This window comes from Rhopalosiphum maidis, chromosome 1 (assembly GCF_003676215.2).
Source record: "Rhopalosiphum maidis isolate BTI-1 chromosome 1, ASM367621v3, whole genome shotgun sequence".
NCBI lineage: Eukaryota > Metazoa > Arthropoda > Insecta > Hemiptera > Aphididae > Rhopalosiphum > Rhopalosiphum maidis.
The window spans coordinates 24025946-24046982 of record NC_040877.1 but is presented as its reverse complement, the minus strand read 5'-3'; the positions used below and the strand labels follow the sequence as shown (position 1 = coordinate 24046982).

Here is a 21037-nt window from a genome sequence, read left to right as displayed (position 1 = left end):
CATATTATGATAAACTTAATTAGGTACTTTATATAAAATAATTCATTTGAAATTTAATTTTATAACAAAAAGTAAGTAAGACACAATTAATTTGCTGTTTTATTTTTAACGATTATGTAATTTTTGTTTATAAATACATTCATTATATAACTTCAACATCGTAAATTCAGAAAATAGGTAAATATGTCTCTTTAGTCAGAATATTTATGTAGACACATTATATTATATTTTTATAGTAACATAACGATTTTAAATTATCAAATTTGTTTTTTTTTTTTTAATAATAATAGGTAGTTATTTTATTTTGTAAATTTATCAAAAATTTTTATGGTTGATATACATAAAAGTATTGATTTTTAGCTACATTAGTAAAATCCATTTTTAATATTTTAGATTCTATTTTTAAATTGTTGTGATATAATTGAAAATGTGACATAAAATACACCGACCACATGCCGATTTCTATAATCATATTAGGTTGCTTGTAGTGATACTTTCACAGCATGCTTAACATGATTATCCTCTTGATATTATTAGCTTTCGAAAAAAATAGAGATTGATAGTTTCAATCAATCTTTTTATGTAATCGGAATCCGGAGCAAACTTTAATATTTTAATAGACAATAGTATACTAATACTACCCACAGTACGCCAATCTTACTTCTGTAGTTTTATAGATATTGGAGTTTACAATATTGTATAGAAATATTATACTCATAACAAATTATAAAAATAAATTACAATAATTAATATAAAATAAATGTACATGTACGTATTATTCTAATACTCTTAGAACTAATCTTAAATATAATAAGCTAAATGTGTATATTATTAAAACAATAGTCTATACTTTATACCTACTATAATATATAATGTCTTACAATAGATGTCAATAAATAAACAGAAATAAAATTGTTACTTTAAAATTTTTCAAGTGATTTAATTTACTATTAGTACTTATAATAACAACATATTATAGTGACTAGTAAGTCTTATTATGTTATATACTAAAATTCAAAATGAAATTTTATAGTAAATATAAATTATAAATTATCTATATTTCACTATATAAGTCATATTATTTAAATCTTATTGTAAGTACTAATTAGGGTGTTTTATGCTTTGCTAAAACATAGGGGCCCACAAATAATGGTCTCAGTACTTTTTTAAATAAAACAATTTATAAGCATTTTGTTGTAGAAATAATTTTATTTGCATATTTTATAAGTCAATTAAATGTACATAATTAATTTTATTTTTAAAAATTACGTCATCCATATTTTATACATAGCATGATATCTGTTCATAAAGTTGAGGTGAATACACCCCAGGCTCTTTAATAATATGTCCATTAGCCTCTGAAAATCTTTAAAGATCCGTACCTACTGTACAATAATGGGGCTTAAAATTACATGTAATTGATATATAAAATTGTTTTAAATTAAAAAATAACTAAGTCTCAACTTATTAAAAATTAGATGTTTTTCGCAAGCTACTCTAAATATAGGTACTGTGTAATGGCTGTTGTTTGGTGACGTGTTTGATATTATCGATTTTCATTTTATAAATGCACAAAAATTATATTAATCAAACAAAAATAAATTAAAAATTATTATTAAAAAAATATTTATTTAATCTGCACAGATATATTCTTACTATTATTAATTATTATTTTAAAATAGACTTTAATGGAAATGAAGTTTTAGTGTAATTGTTTAATTATATAAATCTAATAATTTGCTGAAAAAATATGAATAGGGCCTAATCTAAGGGTTATATAATGTTTATTTAAATTATAAGCGACTCTAATCCATAAGGTCATGCAACAAATTTATACTACGACGTGGATTTCTTACAATTATGCTGTGTATTTTTATTATTTTACTAATCAATAAATAAAACTTAATGCAATCACAAGAAATATATTATTTATATAATATGGTAAGTTCTATACATAATAATGTAATTGTGTACGCAGTTAATTTTTAAAACTGTATTTTAGCTTTATTTAAATAATTAATTGTATGATTTATTCCAACAATCGTTTTACTGATTTATATCTATATATCATATATAGATTTAGCATATATTTATAAATATAGTACTTTCATTTCATATAAAATCTCGTTAGTCTTATTAAACACCAAATACTTCTGTAATTAATTTTTTTATTATTATATTATTTTATCTGACTTAATTATTTGTTTAATTATATGTAATTATTTTTGTTTTAAATTTAAATTTGATAAGAAAATTATAAAAAAAAATGTTGATGTTTATTTTAATCAATAATGATAAATTTGTTGATAATTAATTTTCTTTATGTTTCTCAGAAATTCTAGACATTTTACTACAATTTACGAAATTGCTTATGTTATATAAAAACATCACATTTTATTAATTAAGATATAAATAAAAACATTTATACCTTATTTATATTTAATTTAATGCGTGGTTAAATGTAAGCACAGCATAATACTATAACTTTATTATTATTAAATTCTATAAAACTAAACGATACTTTTTAATTGCTATTATAGTAATATAATGTTTAAATATATATATTATAAATTGATCTAAAGTTATTTTATTGTTCAAATATTATAAACATTCAAAAATATTTTCACATACACAATTTTAGGATTATGCAGAAGAACCAGTTTATAATATTATGATTACTGTTATTAATGTACGAGTTAGCTAAAACAACACCAGGGAAGTAACATATACACGCTTAAACAATCATTATGCTATAATTTTTCAACAAGTGGCGGTATTCTTTTATACCTGTAAATATATATACATATCTAGGTATATACACTACGATGGAGCAGACATACTGGCAGTCAGTTTCCAGCAGAACACCATTCGTTTTAGTCTAGCGAATGAAATGGTTCTGCGCGATTATTTATATTTTATCGTGTTTTTTACGCAATTGTTTGATTTATTATATTTTTTTTTCTGATATCGTTAAATTGTACGATACCATTATAAGTGTAATGTGTTATTTAATAATTGTAAGTTAAGGAAGATAACATGCAGTTTAATAACTGTAAGTTACAAAAATATCAGTGTAAAATAACCATATTATCAATGTATATTTAAAATACATTTGATAGTTATAATTATGAAACTAGACGTTTAAAAATAATGCAGTTGTTATTTGAATTATTTTTGATATTATGGATTCTTCAACCTTTAAAAAGTGTTAAGGTAATTTTTATATCATATTTGTAATTTTAAATTGCGTTTTAAATAATTAATTTATATGAATAATAGGTATATAATAACCTACACGTAGATTATTGCATGTGCATAATAACATCTAATATAAATATTGATTTAAATGTTAGCAGGTTTGTTAATAAGGAAATGCATTTTATGTAAATAATAACTATGTTTATGTCTATGTCACTCAAATATTATAGATAGGTATTTAAAAAAAAAAACTAGTTATTTATATTAATAATATAATTAATTAACAACATTTTACAAAATATTCAATTATTTAATTTCAGAAAAACATAATTATTAATAATATAAACACACACACAGATATACATATAAATATTATGCCATGATAAAATTTCAACAGTATTTTATTTTTTTAAAGGTACAACTTTATAAATGAGGGAGTTATAATAATCTTACAGATATTTATTGTTTCTATATGATAATACATAGTTAAACCATTATTATAATATGTTATATACTATATATATATATATATACACATACACTATATTATAGTATCTGTAATCTATTATGTATAGGTAAATTGCATTACACTATGGCAAGTACCTAAATGGTCGAAGATTTAAAAACCACTTTAGAATTTTTTTAATACATGATGTATAACGTTTGAGAGACTTTATTCCTCAAATTAAAATTTTAATGATACTTAAAGACATCAGTCATAATTACTGTATAAAAAAATATCTTTTTTTAGAGTTTAAAAATAGAAATAATAAATACCAAACATAGTTTATGAATACGATAAAAATACAAAAGAAATATTTTTCTGTTTTAGATTTTTTTTTTTAATCTTGACTTAAAAGTTCCTACATTTTTATTTTACTCTTTTATAACGTAAATAAAATAACAATTTTTTTTTTAATTAAATACAATTCAAAATGCATTATTATTAAAACTAATTAATAGGATTGTGCATATCTTATATACGCAATTTTTTAATAGTAATTTAATTGACTTTTTTTATGGCTTCCATGTTATATTTTTCACTAGGAACATTTTCCTTCGTTTTCTTCGCAAAGTTAAAGATATGAATTTGATGACATTTAATTTCTACTATATGAATTAAAACTAAGACATGTACTGTATTAATATATTATGTTTGAATTTGGGTCAACTATGGAGCATGGGAGAGTAAAAAAATAATTTAAGGTATATTAAGCAAATATTATAATTAAAATGAATTATATAACTGTCTAAAAACTTTGAATAATTAGTAATTTTATTGTATATTCGAATAGTGTGTCTAGTGATTTAAATGGTTATAGATGTTGAAATCGTTATATTTTTTTTTTACAAACCAACCACACGGTAATATTATGTGTGGATTTTTTTACTTTATAATATAGGTAGGTATAGGTGTCTGTTAATATTAATACTGAGCTATAAAATCTATTGATTACCACCTACTCATTAACGGTTACTGACTTTTCAATGTTTCCTCATGAATACTATACTATAGGTATTAAGTAATCGAAAAGTGTTTTGAATATAACATACAAATACTCTAATTGGTTGTTTAAGAAAATTGAAGCTTTTTTGTACTAAGCATAACTGTAATAGACAATGCATTGAGTTTATAATGTACATTTTTTTTAACTAAAATATTATACCACATTAAAGGTAAATCATCCAGTGTATGATTTTGGATGAGATAATACGAATTATAAATTATAAATAATAAAAATCTTGAAAGTGTCTTACTAGAAAATCTTATCATTCAAAATGTAAATTTTTATCTGTTAGAATAGATAAGTAAATAGGTATTTACAACTAATTAATAAAACTGTTTTTAGGTAGACAATTCATTAAATTCCTGAATCTTTTACTGTTCAATTCTATAGTATTAATGATTTACTAAAATCAAACTTAATGAGCTTTCATTTTTTTAGTAAGAGTCTCAAAAATACTGATAACTTTAAAGTAAAAACATATTTTGAAAATTGAAATGAAATACGATGTACAATATTAACCCTTTCCCTGCTGAATTATTTTTTCCCAGTTTACAGCACTGTGCTAGGATTAAATTTTATTTTTAAACATTGTTTTTCGCCTTGTTTTAAATATTTTTATAGTTCAAATAATAACTATCAATAAAAATAAAAATGTTCTAGTAATTTTTTTAGCAGATATTAGTTAATTAAGTTAGTGATTGGTTCCCAAATAGTCGATTATGAACTATTATTTCAGTTTATCAAATAATGACAATTTGGGAACCTTGGAAAATCAAATAAATTATTTTGCTTATAACTTTTTTAATATTTATCATATATATATTTTTTATTGTCTCTTTGAATTCGTCTAATTATTTGCCATTTTATGATATTATCATATTATCGATAATAGCTTTTGTTGATTTTTAAAATGATAGGACGCGTATGTGCGTCCATAGCACACCAAAGTCGTTTACATTGGACGCATATGTGCGTCCATAGCAATGAAAGGGTTAAAAAAAGGATTGTAAATGTACTTACATAAAATATATTATTATAATATATCAAATATTACACTCCGTTTCACGGATTAAGTGTATAAAGTATATCTATTATTTATAGTAAATTTCAATATTACTCTTATATACTTTAGTATATTATATTATATTCTAGTATATATTCTAAATTATTTATTGTACTATCATGTTTGTTGGTTATAGCACGACAAGGACATTGTTAGAATACAAATAGTTTTCAATTAGGTATGTATAATTGGCGGTTTATACGATTATTTTTGATTTGGATATAAAACAAATAATTGAGCAATTTCTCGACAATGGTTAGAGATCTATAAGAATGTTTCTTTGTTTTAACTTAAAAGTTTTTCTGTTTATAAAGTAATTATTATATTTTAAAATCATTCGCTCCAGTGTTCATATTCATCATTTCATAAGACATTTCTGCATCGATTAACAAACATAATCGATCCGAATAAGAGTTTTCCTCTTTATCGTATATTCATTTCATTTATTTTATCTGTTATTCGTGGAGCGCAACGGACCACAGACGATGCGTTCCCGCGAGGGAAAATTGTATACGTTCTCGATATCAGTATGGACAGAATGATTATCTTACTTGGTAACCAAACACGAGGAAAGTAACGATTCGGTAATAACTTTAAAAATTGCCTTCGTGTATAGGTACTATACGTACACCTTTTACTTTCATGGTACATCCTGTCCCGGGTCCACTAGACCATTGTTTTTGTAATCCAATTGTCAGAACAGAGAGCATTCTACTATTTTTCTTTATGCCAAATATAGGTGACTGGTTCTGGTACCTAATAAACTATTACACACAACATGAAAAATTTAAAAAAACGGTTTGTTATCAGTTTGATAAAAATGAAATTGTTACAATGATGAGAAAAGGCCATTAGTGTTCGAATGCTCGTATAGTGGCAATGCTTATTTCCCGATAACCTTGCCCATTCAGGACACGTTTGATTTGCACGCATCAGTGACACACTTTATAGTGAATAAAAAAAAATTATTTTATGTAGGTATCCGAATATTGAATATGATTATACATAATATCACATTGTTTGAGCTAGTTCATTTTTTTATTTATTTATTTTTTTATTTTAGTCTGTTTAGATAATAGTGTAAAATACTATTGTCAGTAAATATTATAAAATCGAACCATTCCTGTTGTCTGGGTTGATAACCTTAAATATTTCAAAATTATTTTTCAAGGATAAATAACAATATATAGCTAATAAAAATAATTTTGAATATACAAGTCAAAAATTAATTATTTATTTCCAGTGAAATAAATTACCCTTACATAGAATAAGTTCATATATTAATAATAATAAAAAAACAATTATTAAAACCATTCGACAATAAAAAGAATAATTAATTTTATAAGAAGGGTGTTTTTGATGGATTTCTTGAAGTTAATTTTATAAATTTTGAATAAAATTGTTATTTATCAGAATTTTTTCTGCTTCCTTGCACTTAGGCATATTTTTGGGGGTTTCCGCATTAAATAGATACCATAAAAATAATTTATGTTATTATTAATAAATCTTTCTTCTTAATGGATATATAAAAGAAAATGATATCACGGTCGTAACGCAACACTATGATAAACTCCATGCAATATAATATATTCTATTATGTTATATATTTACTGATAATCACATTACACGTATTATGTATTATTAATGTTAGTGGGTTAAATGGCGTCGACTAACTTTTAGGAAAAAAGACAAATAATTCAGTTGATCAGACAATACATTACTACCATATCAATAATATTAAAGTTCACTAATGCTATAACATTTTTGTAATATTATGTCATATCTAATAAATATATTATATTAGATATTCTAATATTCTATAATATTTTGGAATAAATAGTGTTTTTTAATTTTACTATCTATTATTTTATTTTTATAACTTAAGTATTTAAGTGGGCACAAATATCAATAAATATAATGTATATATTGCTTGCGACTTTCAGCTATTTTATTAATTAATCAATTTTATAAGTTTGCCTAATATCTATTTAATTTATTATTTGTCAAAATAATATTATCTAAGTATGAAGGGATAAAAAAAAGTCGATTGCTTAAAGAATCAGTGGAAATCGTATGTATCTATTATAAATTTATAAACTATTACCGAAAAATAATCTGTTTTTCTATAACTTACATAATTATAAAAGTTATCTATATTGCATATGAAAATATGCGTGCCTACTAATCACATAGTATATAAATCCAATAAATTATGTATTTGTTTAAAAATGTATAGCAAGGTACCCATTTTAGAATTTATTTGAATATTTAAAAAGGTTATAGTAATTATAGTTTGGTATTTTATGTAGGTACCTGGTATATTAATTATTTATGTTTGATTACTCTGAGATAAACAGAGTGTACAAATTAAAATCAATGGTTACTATAATTTTTAAATATTTTAATTTAAACACTACCTACTATGTATATTAGTATGTTGTGCATAAAATGTATGTAAGTTCAGAATGATAAACGCGCTAACGATTTTTCAGTAAAATTATACTTTACAAAATAGTTTTAAAATGCTTTGTCATTAATGTAATGCATTAATTATACTAATAACATTTGTTTTAACTGTATTTTTTTTAAATAAATGAAGCCTTAAAATGAATAATTATAAAAACTAATTTAAATATAAATCTTTTGTATTGATACATGTATTATTTTGCATGTCTAATATTGAAATTGCTTTTGTTTTAACTTCCATTTTTCAATTTATAAATAATTTATACACATTATTATTCGTTAACAGTTATATTCATTGGTATTAATTATTTTTCTGATATATTAAATAATTATATAAAATATAATACAAATATATATTATATACTTAAATAATTAGTAAGCCACATTTTTTGTTCAAATGCGAAAAATATTGATAGATTATTGATCCGTATATGGATGACTTAATAAATAATATAAAATATAAATCTTAGTTCCTTCTATTTGACAATAATACAATTCATACCGTCAAAGGGATGTTTTCTGTACCCGTCATTACTCTGATCGGGCTATCGGACTACTAGGTCATTAGTGTAGTGTTACATAATATATTAACATTTTCTTAAATTATTACTGTTAATAATAAGTTGTTCTAAAATCTTAAATATAATTAAGAAAAATTATCATTAGAAGAAACGTAAGATTAAAGCCTAGTTACATATTTATTGTAGGTTATAGGATAGTTACTTGGTCATATCATAATAATAACAGCGATTTAAAATTACTACTAATAATAATATTGGTGACTATCAATAGATTAATCAGGATTTTATCTATAATAAATGTATTATCTATGTATTACATGTATGTGTATAAATTGCAATTGTAACACTTAGTCACATATTGAGTATAAGAATATAGTGTACGTTCAACATTTTTTCGAAATTTCTTGAAGGATTGCCCCTCACGTTAACACCATTAGACATTAATATTTATAGTTATTAGTTTATTACGAGTATTTGCTAAAAGAACTAATGAGAATTATTTTTGTTCATTGAATTGTGATTTAGGATTGTTGTAATATAGGATAATAAGATGATTTATTTTGAGTTCGAAAAAAGTGTACGTTACCTACATTGTACAATTGAAATAACTCAGGCAGTATGGCTATTTGGGTCACAGAGTCTATATCAGATACGTTTGATACAGTCTAACATTGAAGCAAAAGATTCCATCAAATATATCTTTCATGAATCATGATTATATCTATAATTATTGCTTTACAAATTTTATATAAAATATAATATACATGTATTTATATCGTTGTCGATTATACGATTACGATGTTTGGCTAGTTATTATGTGGAAGAGATTTAAAAAAATTCTATATACAGTAAACTCTACGTATTATATTAATAAGTAATTTTTAATAAGTATAAAATGATTATATTATGCAAGATACAACTGGAGTACTTTAATGCAATGTGTACACGTATTAAATTATACTTAGAGAAAAATAAATATATTTACAATTAATTATAAATCTATTAAAATAGCCTAAATTAGATCTATGTATTAAAGAAATAATTTGATAAATGTGGAGAAAATAAAAAATAATAAAATATATTTTCCAATTCTTAAAAGTTATGGCCATATTGAAAACCATGGTTTTCTCAAAGAATTTTACTATCCATATGCCTGTCATAAAAAAGGATCTAAAATAAGGTTGCGTTAGGTTGACAGCCGTTTTAAAATATGTTAAAAAAGTATGGGAGGTCTGTAACTGAATTAAACATTATTCATTCATTTTGGTAAGCTTAATCGAATAATATAATTTATAAGACCTATTTACTTAGTTTATTTAGTCAAAAAAGTCAATACAGGTAAAAGGTGATCAACCGATTATTGTTATTATTAAAATTTACATTTAATATAAATAAAAAATAAATTCCCTGGTATAATAATTTTTTTTTAGATCAACGAGACGAATCTAATTGAACATTTAACACCATCAGAATGGAGACATTTCGTTGGACCCAATGCAAGTAAGTACTATTGGTTATGCTTTAGTTCCGCACAGCAATTATTATTTGAACATATATGGATTGACGGAGTGCGAAAAAAAAAGTGAAAATGTGTGAATTGTTATTAAAGTTGTTACAAAATGTTTGAATCAGGTGGGAGGTATACATATACCTATGTTTAAAAGAATAAATGTTAATCGTTATGGTTCCATGGGTTTCCGAAGAGGTCAATAACACGTGGACAGTATTATAATTGTAGTGTATTTACACGCTATAGATTTAGATAGGGTTTTCTCGTTAGTTGACAGCGTTATCTTACAGGAAAAAACTAATTACGCGTGAATTGCATATTAACCTTTGTGTGAAAAATTGTGTTTTTAAAATTAGATATAATTGATATGATGCACGTATGATATAACTACATAATAATATGTATTATAATATGTATTTTTTACATTATTTTAGGTCAACATTTTGGCGTGACTTACTTAAATCCAAGTATGCTGAAAATCGGACTGGTCAATTTTACGTCTGATAAGTTTGGTCGTTATTTTCAATTTGATTTGCAAAAAAATGATGATTTATTTGACGACAAATTTGTCATACTTAAAAGAAAAAATGGGAAATCAGAAATAATAGATGATGAATTTAATGATACGGGTTGTTATTACCATAGTTTTTCACCCCATGTGGCTGCACTTGACGTCTGCAATGGATTAGTAAATCTAACCAAAATTTAAAAATTATTTTTTATAATATTGTGTTTATTTAGAGGGGAATTCTTAAATCGAACGAAGATGATTTTTATGCCATAAGTCCATTACCGGAACGATTTCATGGTTTGGATGAAACACCACACGTGATTGTCCGACTAGAAAACGCAGCGAAATTAAAAGAATCTTTTGGTAAATTTATCGCTGTGAATGAATATAATAAATTACCTAAAATTCGATCAAAAAGAGGTATTTGGTCACCATCTGTGTTGAATCTGGAAATAGCCATTTTCGTAGACCAGGACCTTTATAGACTCATGGCCATTAATTTTGAATCAAACACCGAAAAAGAAATTATTCGATTTGTTTTGGCTATGGTCAACGCTGTAAGTAAATTACTATACTCGATGAAACAACTGATTACTTTTTCATTTTCTATAAAATATTTGTTTTCTGTCAAATTAAATATGACAAAGTATATGACGAGAGTTTGTCAATAATTTCACTTTGAGTTCATACTTAAATATGTCAAATCCTCATGAATCATAAGAAACTCTCTTGTCTAATTTTTTTTTTATTAAAATGATGCAATTTAATGCTTGAAAACAAATAATTATTATCTAACGACGATGTTCAATGAACAGTATTATAATAGCGGAAACAATAAAGTAAAAAGTGACAAACGTATTTAAAAATGATATGAATAGCATTGTCAAATCTTACGCATGAATAATAATGGAATCGTAATAGTTGTAGTATTATGGCCTAGTTGGATTTAATCAATATGTGTCAGCAAATAAGTGTTAAAATAATGGTTTTTGGGTCATTTAGGTTGATTTGTTGTATCACGACCCTTCGTTAGGTCGTCAAATTAATTTTATTTTAAAAAGACTGGAGATTCTTCATTCAGATCCTGAAGGTCTATCGAGGTCTAATGATATAGACCGATTCTTAAGTAATTTTTGTAAATGGCAACAGACCGAAAATCCACCGCTAGATTCGGATCCTCTACATTGGGATCATGCCGTTATACTGACTGGACTTGATTTGTTTGTGACCGGAAAAAATGGTAAAATCAGCAATCAAGTCGTAGGTGAGTAGATGATTACCTATATTATATATTTGATGACTAGTGGCGTAACTTCAAAATTTTGGTCAGAGAGTGAAATTTTTAATTCCCTCCCTCACCCAGACATTATATAGTGAGGTATAAGGGAGGGTGCATTCATCTTACTAATATTATTTTATATATTTTTAAATAATATTATTGCATGTTTATTGATTGAAAATTGTATAATAATTTTAAATTATTAAAAAATAAATTAATAGTTTAATAGTTATAGAAAAATATTATACTGTTTTGAGCAACCTAAGTGAACAGGCTCAAGTGCGCTCAGTTAGTTATGCCATTGATGATTACTATGATTTATTATATATATATATATATATTTTTTTTCGTTAGTGGATTTATAAGATACCTTTAAATTATCTACTTTATATTATACTTACCTATATAATATTATAGGTCTCGCTCCAGTCGCTGGTATGTGTACGAAAACTAGCAGCTGTACTGTAAATGAAGGTCGACATTTTGAAAGCGTTTATGTGGTTGCACATGAAATTGGTCATAAGTAAGAAATAAAAAGTTAATTTATTTTAATTTTACACTAGAATTTAGAAATACAATTTATATGTAATGCGTTTAATCCTTATGATAATAAATTAAAGTGAATATCATATTAATCTTATTTGAATATTTTAATTTAATAATACTAATAACTAATCAGTTATTTTATATAATTACAATTATATATTCTATAGACTTAGCAATAATAAAAAAAAAAAATGAAATTTTATTTTTCTACACTCTATTATAATATTATTTTGGTATCAGATGATCAGTAAACTCGTGGAATAGTGTAAAACAGTTATAGAATTAAAACTTCAAGGGCACGACAACCTGTTATATGTGAATAATGATGATCATTTGATTTAATAAATTGCTATCATGGTTTATACAAATAAATTATCAATCCGTTTGGTGCTTAATTTGTTTATTTGTTGTATAGTTTGGGAATGCGGCACGATGGAACTTCGTCGGACAACAATTGTGATCCAACAAGTTACTTGATGTCACCGACCCTGGGAAGTGGTAAAATTACATGGTCCACGTGTAGCCATGAGTACCTAGAAAAGTTTTTACAGTAAGAGTTCCCGATTTTTTTCAGAAGTTATTTTTTATTATTTATTATAGTAGCATCATATACTTAAATATATATGGTTTAAATTTTAAACTGATTTTTTTAAAATGTGTAATACTTAATTTGTATACAATGATAATACATAACTAGAAATATAGCATAATATTTTGTAAAAGTCAATGTGTTATGTTATTTTTGATAATAATATAAATTGAATAAATTGTTTTTAACACTAAAATGTTATAAAATTGAAGACAAATTATTGTTAAATAAAAATGTAGAAACTTGAACATATTTTTATTCTCTTACTTTAAAGTTTAAACAATACAAATAAATAGTTGATTTTATATAATATATCTTCTTATCGATAAAAAACATTTGAAATTTGTAGAACTATTACATTGTTCAAACAGCCTATTAAATATTTTCAATTAATTTTTTTATTTAAATTAATTATATCAGCAATAAAACATTATTTTTAGAATAAATTACATGATCAGAATTTAAAGGCTGATTTATTATTATTTTTTTTTTTTATAAATTTAATCATTATATGAATAGCAGGTCACTAATTTAATCGTGTAGATTATTTTTATTTCATATTAATAATAAACGATTTAATATTTCATTATTTGGAAAAAAACAAATATACTAATAGTAAGCATTATTCTAAAAAATGTAATTATTTCAAACATGATAATACAAATACCAATCTTATTGTTGTAAAGTTATATAATTAGTAATAGTAACTTAAAATGTTTCTAGGAGCTCACAAGCAGGGTGCTTATTTGACGACAGTGGTACTTCTGGATACATGGACCATAAACAACATGGCCGTTTGCCTGGTGAGCGGTTCGACGCACACGAACAATGTCTGCTTAAATATGGACGAGGAAGTGTACATGCTATTAGTCAAGATTTGAGTGAGGTTTGTCGGGATTTACATTGCCAACGGGATCGATATACATGGACTTCACATCCTGCGCTAGAAGGAACTCTGTGTGGCCCAAATAAAGTAAGAAAGTGTTGAATATAGCCAGTATAATGTATCACGTAAAATAAAATAAAGTAAAATCATTTTCACTTTAAGAACGCATTCAAAATATGCGCAATGCGCTACATAGTTCTACTTATAAATGTATTGATTTTGGACAAGACCTGACTTAAAAAAAATTCTGATAAACTTCTTTTGTTTGACGAATTTAAAAAATAAGAACTTATCATTCAATATGTTTTATTTTATGAAAAACATATATTTTATACCTTTCATTTATAACTAAATAGAATATATTTGTTGTGATTTATTATTGTTATTGTTAATAATAATTTTAGTGGTGTAGAAGTGGTCGGTGTGTACATAAGGGTTTGTCTGCTCTTCAAGCTGGATTTGCACCGCATCAGAGTATTGATGGTGGATGGAGTGATTGGCAACCGTTCTCAGATTGTGCTTCATCATGTTTGCTAGGTGATAAAAATGATCTAAATAGCGGTAGCACCGGCATAATGACCTCGTTAAGAAGGTGCAACAATCCCAGGTAAATTTTAAAAATGTAATAGTTTATTTATTAATGCTTAAATCATTGCGATTGAATACCAAGAATATAATTTAATAAACTTAAAATAATTACAAATACTTTTAAAATCGTAATTTATTCTTCCATATTTTACTGGAAAATAATTTTTTTTAGCATTATTAATGTTTTTTTACAAAGTTTCCACTACGCAATATTTTATAATTTCCAACAACGTATTTTTTAAGTTTTATTTATGAACATTCACATTTTGTAAAATAAAGTGCGATATTAATGTCAACGCTGTATAAATTATTATGAGCATGTGCCAAAAATAATAACTGTACAAAGGAAAGCTGCCCAAATGTTTTCTCAAGAATCCAGGGTTATGGCCATTACTAAATGTTTGAAACAATAATGAGAACCAAGGAATTTGAAGTTAAGAAACAATGAGTCGTAGTTAAGCTTTTGATAATTATTACAATTTGTAATTATTCGTATTTCATTTTCTAGCATTTAATAATACAATCGTGTAAACAATTCACATACGCGTGTATTTAAAGATTTATAATTATGTGGTTTAACTAATATAAAATATAAGGATTAATCAAAACAAAAAATAAAATAAAATCTTAAACTGCAGATATGATATACAATTTATAGTAAAGTAAAATTATAGTTGTATATAAATATTTTATTAAAACACAAGATAATGACATGTAAAATAATATTATATTTTATAAAGTTGTTATATTAATTGTTTAAATTATATGTATAGTATTTACTATTTCATTGATTTTTAGGCCGGAAAATGGCGGTAAATCATGTTCAGGTGGTGATCAAAAGTATAAATCATGTTCCACAGAACAAGTAAATGATTTTTTTTTTTAAATTAAGCTAGATGAAAATGAATTATCAAAAATTAATAAACTGATTGTAATAAATAAAACTTATTTTAGTGTACAAATGCACCACAGCTTACTCTCAAAGACTTTGCTAATGAGATATGTTTAAGAGCTAAAGAATACGATATGGAGCTTCTGGGAACTGGTTATCAAAAAATTAGTTCAGATCGTATGTGTAAAATATTTACTATTATTAGTATACTATATTTTAAATAAATCATTTTATTTTAGCTAAAGACGCGTGTACTGTTTGGTGTCATAAAGAAAAAGGTGGTACAAAAAGTCGGGGTTGGTCTTTTCCAGATGGAACAACATGTCAAATAAATAAGAATAAGGAATCTACTTATTGTATTGGTGGTTATTGTAAGGTAAATTATAAATACGATAACTAACTTCTCAACTATAGATCGTTAAATAACTATTAATTACGAACTACAATAATAATAATAATAATAATAATAATAATAAATGTTTGAACATTTCTATCAAAAAAAGGAAGTTACTATTTTGAGTACGTTCATATTACAATATATTGTAAAATATCGATCATTTATTTGAATCTAGTAATTGTGAAAAAAATTAGCAATTTAATGAATTTTTTAAGTATGAAGATAATTATGTTCCAGAAATAAAATAAATTATTATAATTTATAGGCATCTCAGATTTTTAGAGCAATACTTAAATACCATTTGTATTATAAAAATGTAACATTTCTATACACCTTCAGGCTTCAGCAATATATAATTTAATCAATCGTAAAGATTTTATTTAATATGTAATAAATAATTATTTAATATATATTAATATTAACAAACATATACTCGTAATAGTTATTCCTATTCAATTATTAGTTTATAAATAATAATTGCATTGCTGGTTTGCATTATTTCAGTGTGGCTATCATATTATAGTTATTTGATAATTCATAAGTATTACGATAAATTTGTTTAATTTTATGTGCAAAAGGAATTCATTTGCGATAAATCATCTTCGCCAGATACACTGTACATTGAGGAGACAAAAAAATGTGAAGCAAATGAACCGCCAGTTAATCGATTGAGACCGCCTTCTCAACCATTGCCGCTTTTGCCTGCGGAGTCCAGTATTGTTGGATGGAAATGGCAGCCAATTTCTGTGTGCCACTATAGTTGTATGATTCCGGGCGTCGGTCTTAAACTGGTTGAAGGTAAAACGTGTAAAACGTGTGAACCAGTCATGAGCATAAAGATTTGCCGTCCACAAAAAGAAGCGAGTATACATTTTAGAAATTAGCTTAATTTATACTATTAAGTAATAGAAAAAAAAAAAAACTCATGATACTATTGTTTGTTCGTCTATGTTTACCTAAGTCCTACTTTATTCAATAGTATATATGTGGAACAAATTGAGTATACGTATTCAAATAAAATAATTATTAAACATTTAAACGTGAGATGAAAAAAAAAAAAATTAGAATTTTAGAGTTTGTGATTAAACTTTGATTTATTACATAATTAGTTTAAATATTTTAAATATTAAATCAAACGATTTACGAGAGTCTTATTTAAGGTTATAATATTATTATTATTTCTTTCTATTTTTTATTTTAAAGAACCAAATCTCTTTAAAGATTTTGATTTATAAAGGTGGTATAGTTTATAGGTATTTCTATTCTTTATAGATGAATAACAAATTTAATTAATAATAAAATCAATACCTAAAAATATTATTTTTGAGATCAGAATTATTTATAAAGTTTTGATTTTTAGTATCAGACATAGATGTACTATAATTTTCATCCAATAATATTATTGTAATATATAAATGTACTATAAATGAATCGTAAGAATTTGGCATGAACATTTTTGTGGGAAGTGGGCATGCATTTACACTATTTTTATTACACTTTATTTTAAAGAGTTATAGAATGCATATAAAAAAGGTGGGCAAGTGAATATCGCTTGCTGTATAGTACAGGTAGAGAGTAGGTCAATATAATTATGGATGTGTTAAATTTGAATGCAATGATAGGCATCATTGTATACGAAAAACGATTCTGAACGGAGGTGGTGATTTGTCAGCCTAGGATATATTATATTATTACCTATATTGAAATTGTGATATATATATATATTTTTTAATAAAAGTAATTTATTTTTCTCAACCATACTGGTGAAATAGCAACAAATATTTAAATCGTTTTAGGATGTATCGTTATTTTACGTGATTTCGTAAAAATTTAAATTTCATACGCTCATAAAATATTTTCTCTATATTGACGCTAGGGTTTTTTTTACAGTTATTTGAAGGAAAACTAAAGGAGAATCTTGTATTGAGTTTTTTTAACCTGAGGTATAAATCACAAATATTTTATAAATTTTCAACTTCAAAATTCATTGCAAATGTTCGTGATTTTGACGTATTTCGTAAACATTTGAACTTTAAAATTTAAATGCTTATAAACAAAAATTATGATAAGTACAACTTATAATAATCCTTCTATTAAATTTTGAAGATTTTTTGGAATGCTAAATATTTTTTTATTGTCATTTCGAAAAAAAAAATTCAAAATATTTTGAAAATTTAATTGTAAATAGATAATGCTAATATAAACATTTTGTGAAAATTCGAGTATTTACAATGATTCGTTTTTGAGTTACAGCGAAATAAAAAAAGAAATCGATTTTGTCAAAAACTGGTTATGCGTAAAAATTCCAGTTTTCCGTTACTTTATTTAGGAGTTTTCTTGAAGCTTTTGAAAACTACTGAACATTTTTTACTTTGGACCCCCCACCCAAAAAAAAAAAGTACTAACTAGATGGATTTTTCTTTTTAAAGAGAGGCTGAAGTTAAAAATTAAAGCACTATTACTTCTCCAAAGCGTGATGACTGATGACAGACACACACAAAATAAACCTATATCATTGTAAAATAAATACATTCATCACTCCTGTTCAGAATCTAAAAATAAATATTTAAGACTTAAGTTACGAATAAGTCTTTTCGAATTTGATTTTATAACTGATTTTAAGTATTAATTTTAGCTTCTAATACTAAATGTAGGTTTTAGAAACTTAATTTTAGTTACCGGGTAAACAGTGAAAACTTTAGTTCTACAGAATAATATAAAAAATATTGTTGTAATTGTTTTAATATTTATCTTTTGTATTTTAACAGCAATGCAAAATGGGTTTAAAATCCGTAGTAGATTATGCAACTTCAATCTGTACTAAATATGGTCAAAAAGTACAGAGACTTTCTGGTTTAGGAATGCAATTGTCGTCAGTGCCAGGTAAGGAAGCGTAATTAATAAATATACTTTTCAGTAAATGATTCACAGTTTTTTAATTTTAACCTTAACGATTTATAGAGGATATGGATAGACCATGTAGACTTGCTTGTCAAGATCAAACTGTGCAGCACAGGTTTTATATTGTTAATGGTGAGGTTGGATGGTTTCCGTTTGGTACGGATTGTGCTCGAGGAGATCCGGACCGACAGGCATTTTGTTTGAGTGGAAAATGTTTGGTAAGTAATCTTAAGAATAATAAATTAAATAATGTGAAATAATCATTGTTTCGAATTAATTTTATACATAGTTTCTATTTATTTTTTTATTTAAAATATTAAAATTTAAAATCTGTACAAAATATACGACGAGTATAATAAGTGGCGGGAGAAGGAATCAAAATATGAATGGAGAAGTTACCCAATGGCAGCACCGTAAATGAGATTTTTAAGCGGAGAGTAGGTCCCTCCAGTTTCTTTTCAGCTGTCTTAGTGATTTACCTGGAATTTTTTGGACGTGAGACTATTGGTAATTGGATTTGAGCGGTAACTAAATGTGGTTACTTTGCTTCTATTATATCCAGGATTATACAATATCGTTTTGTTTTGATTTGTTTGATTTGTATATTCTATAAAATAAATATGAATACTATTTATATTATAAATACAATGTTTATAGATAATAAATAATATTAAAAAAGCATCAAAAATAATAAGAAAAACTCCACTTATAATAATGTGTAATATTATTTATTTTGTATAATATTCACGTCAAATTATTGCAAGTAAAAATATATTCCTCAAAAGTTAGGTTAAAAATGATCATTTACCTAACCTTGTAGAATAAAAAATATTAAACTTCAGTATTTTTTAACAAATAAAATAAATAATAATCCCTAACTATACGAAAATAAAAATAAAAATTATACTTGTGATAGAACAATTAACTAAAAAAAAAAAAAATAATAATAAATAAATACTTTTAAAATTTGTTACATGCTTGCAGTATTATACGGGTTTGTAACGGTTTTCTTTAATACAATTACATGTAATTATTCATTTAAAAAGTAAGTTACTCTTATTAATTAAAACTAATTTTTAACTTTACACTGCGTGTTGTGACAGATAGTTTATTTTTATAAAAATAATTTACTATCATAGTATTAGTTTTAGATTGATTTGAACAACTGATATTTTATTTAATTTTATTAAATTATAAAAAAACGATTTTATAAATTAAAACGAATCTTAATATTTTATGATATTGGATTAATTTTTTTACGTGTCTAAATTTTTCAATAGGATTTTGGACCCGATAACTTACCACTATCGGTAGATGAAGTGACATCACATAATAATTTCAGTTCAAATAATCGTATAAAAAGAAGTTTGTCAATACAGGATAACAATTATACTGTGCAACAGATCATACAATCTTTCTTCAAGATAAATAGAGGTAAGCTATTTATCAACTATTATATTAGACTCATATTTATAAACTTTTTTGCTTAAATCAAACACTGTCATATTTACATATTTTATAACAAATCGTTGAACATAATATTATTTTATTATTTATTACAGAAAAAAGAAAACCAACTATAGATCATGACATGATATCACTAGACTTTGAGAATCCTGTAGAAATACATAATACGTGATAAAATGTAAAAACTACATTATTTTTTGTATTGAAAATATAGAAATGTGCGAAAAATCAATTTATGTGTTAACTGTTGTATTGATTCATGCACGGCGTCTTATATAGGCAATTTTGGTACATGAATATGTACGTGCATAATAATATTATGATAATGTAAATACGTACCACGTACATATTTGCATATTATTATAATTTATTATAGTTAATACTTACGTATATGCATATAATTTATTATAATTAACTATAATCTATTATCTATAATTCACACAAATTCGTATATTTTTTATATAAATATAGCCAATATAGGTAGTATTGTTTTATTAAATAACCCTGAAGTTTATTATCATCAAACCATATGATATAACAGTATTTTTTTACATATATTGTGCAAACACACAATGCTCATGTATTGTAGATCAAAATATTTTATTCAAATATATTATATATTTATATATATATAAATAATTTAAAAATCACTCAATAACAATAAATACGTCGAACAGTATCGAATAAAATTTAGAAGTAAGTAATAGTAAATAAT

The 21037-nt window shown here is 24.5% G+C and overlaps 2 protein-coding genes across 2 annotated transcripts in view; one reads left to right on the top strand and one right to left on the bottom strand.

The window, feature by feature from the left end:
- Positions 1–3150: 3150 nt before the first annotated feature.
- On the top strand, positions 3151–20554 carry LOC113552259 (A disintegrin and metalloproteinase with thrombospondin motifs adt-1-like). The gene is made up of 17 exons (XM_026955050.1): positions 3151–3213; positions 10187–10256; positions 10701–10954; positions 11008–11334; positions 11780–12041; positions 12474–12579; positions 13018–13152; positions 13915–14164; positions 14482–14684; positions 15464–15530; positions 15620–15734; positions 15797–15933; positions 16533–16814; positions 18723–18837; positions 18916–19073; positions 20136–20289; positions 20418–20554. The coding sequence occupies exons 1-17, from the start codon at positions 3151–3153 to the stop codon at positions 20492–20494; spliced, it is 2775 nt and encodes a 924-aa protein (XP_026810851.1). The 3' UTR covers positions 20495–20554.
- Positions 19221–21037, bottom strand: part of LOC113552232 (multiple C2 and transmembrane domain-containing protein) — a 56530-nt gene continuing 54713 nt past the window's right edge. The window contains exon 20 of the mRNA XM_026955001.1: positions 19221–19462. The gene's annotated coding sequence lies outside the window, so the exon portion shown is untranslated. The remainder of the gene's footprint in view (positions 19463–21037) is intronic.

Bases quoted from the DNA above. Each gene is read 5' to 3' on its own strand.
- LOC113552259 (XM_026955050.1), top strand. From the start codon at position 3,151: ATGCAGTTGTTATTTGAATTATTTTTGATATTATGGATTCTTCAACCT. The intron at 3,214-10,186 runs GTAATTTTTATA...ATTTTTTTTTAG, and splicing joins AACCTTTAAAAAGTGTTAAG to ATCAACGAGACGAATCTAAT. The intron at 12,580-13,017 runs GTAAGAAATAAA...TTTGTTGTATAG, and splicing joins GCACATGAAATTGGTCATAA to TTTGGGAATGCGGCACGATG.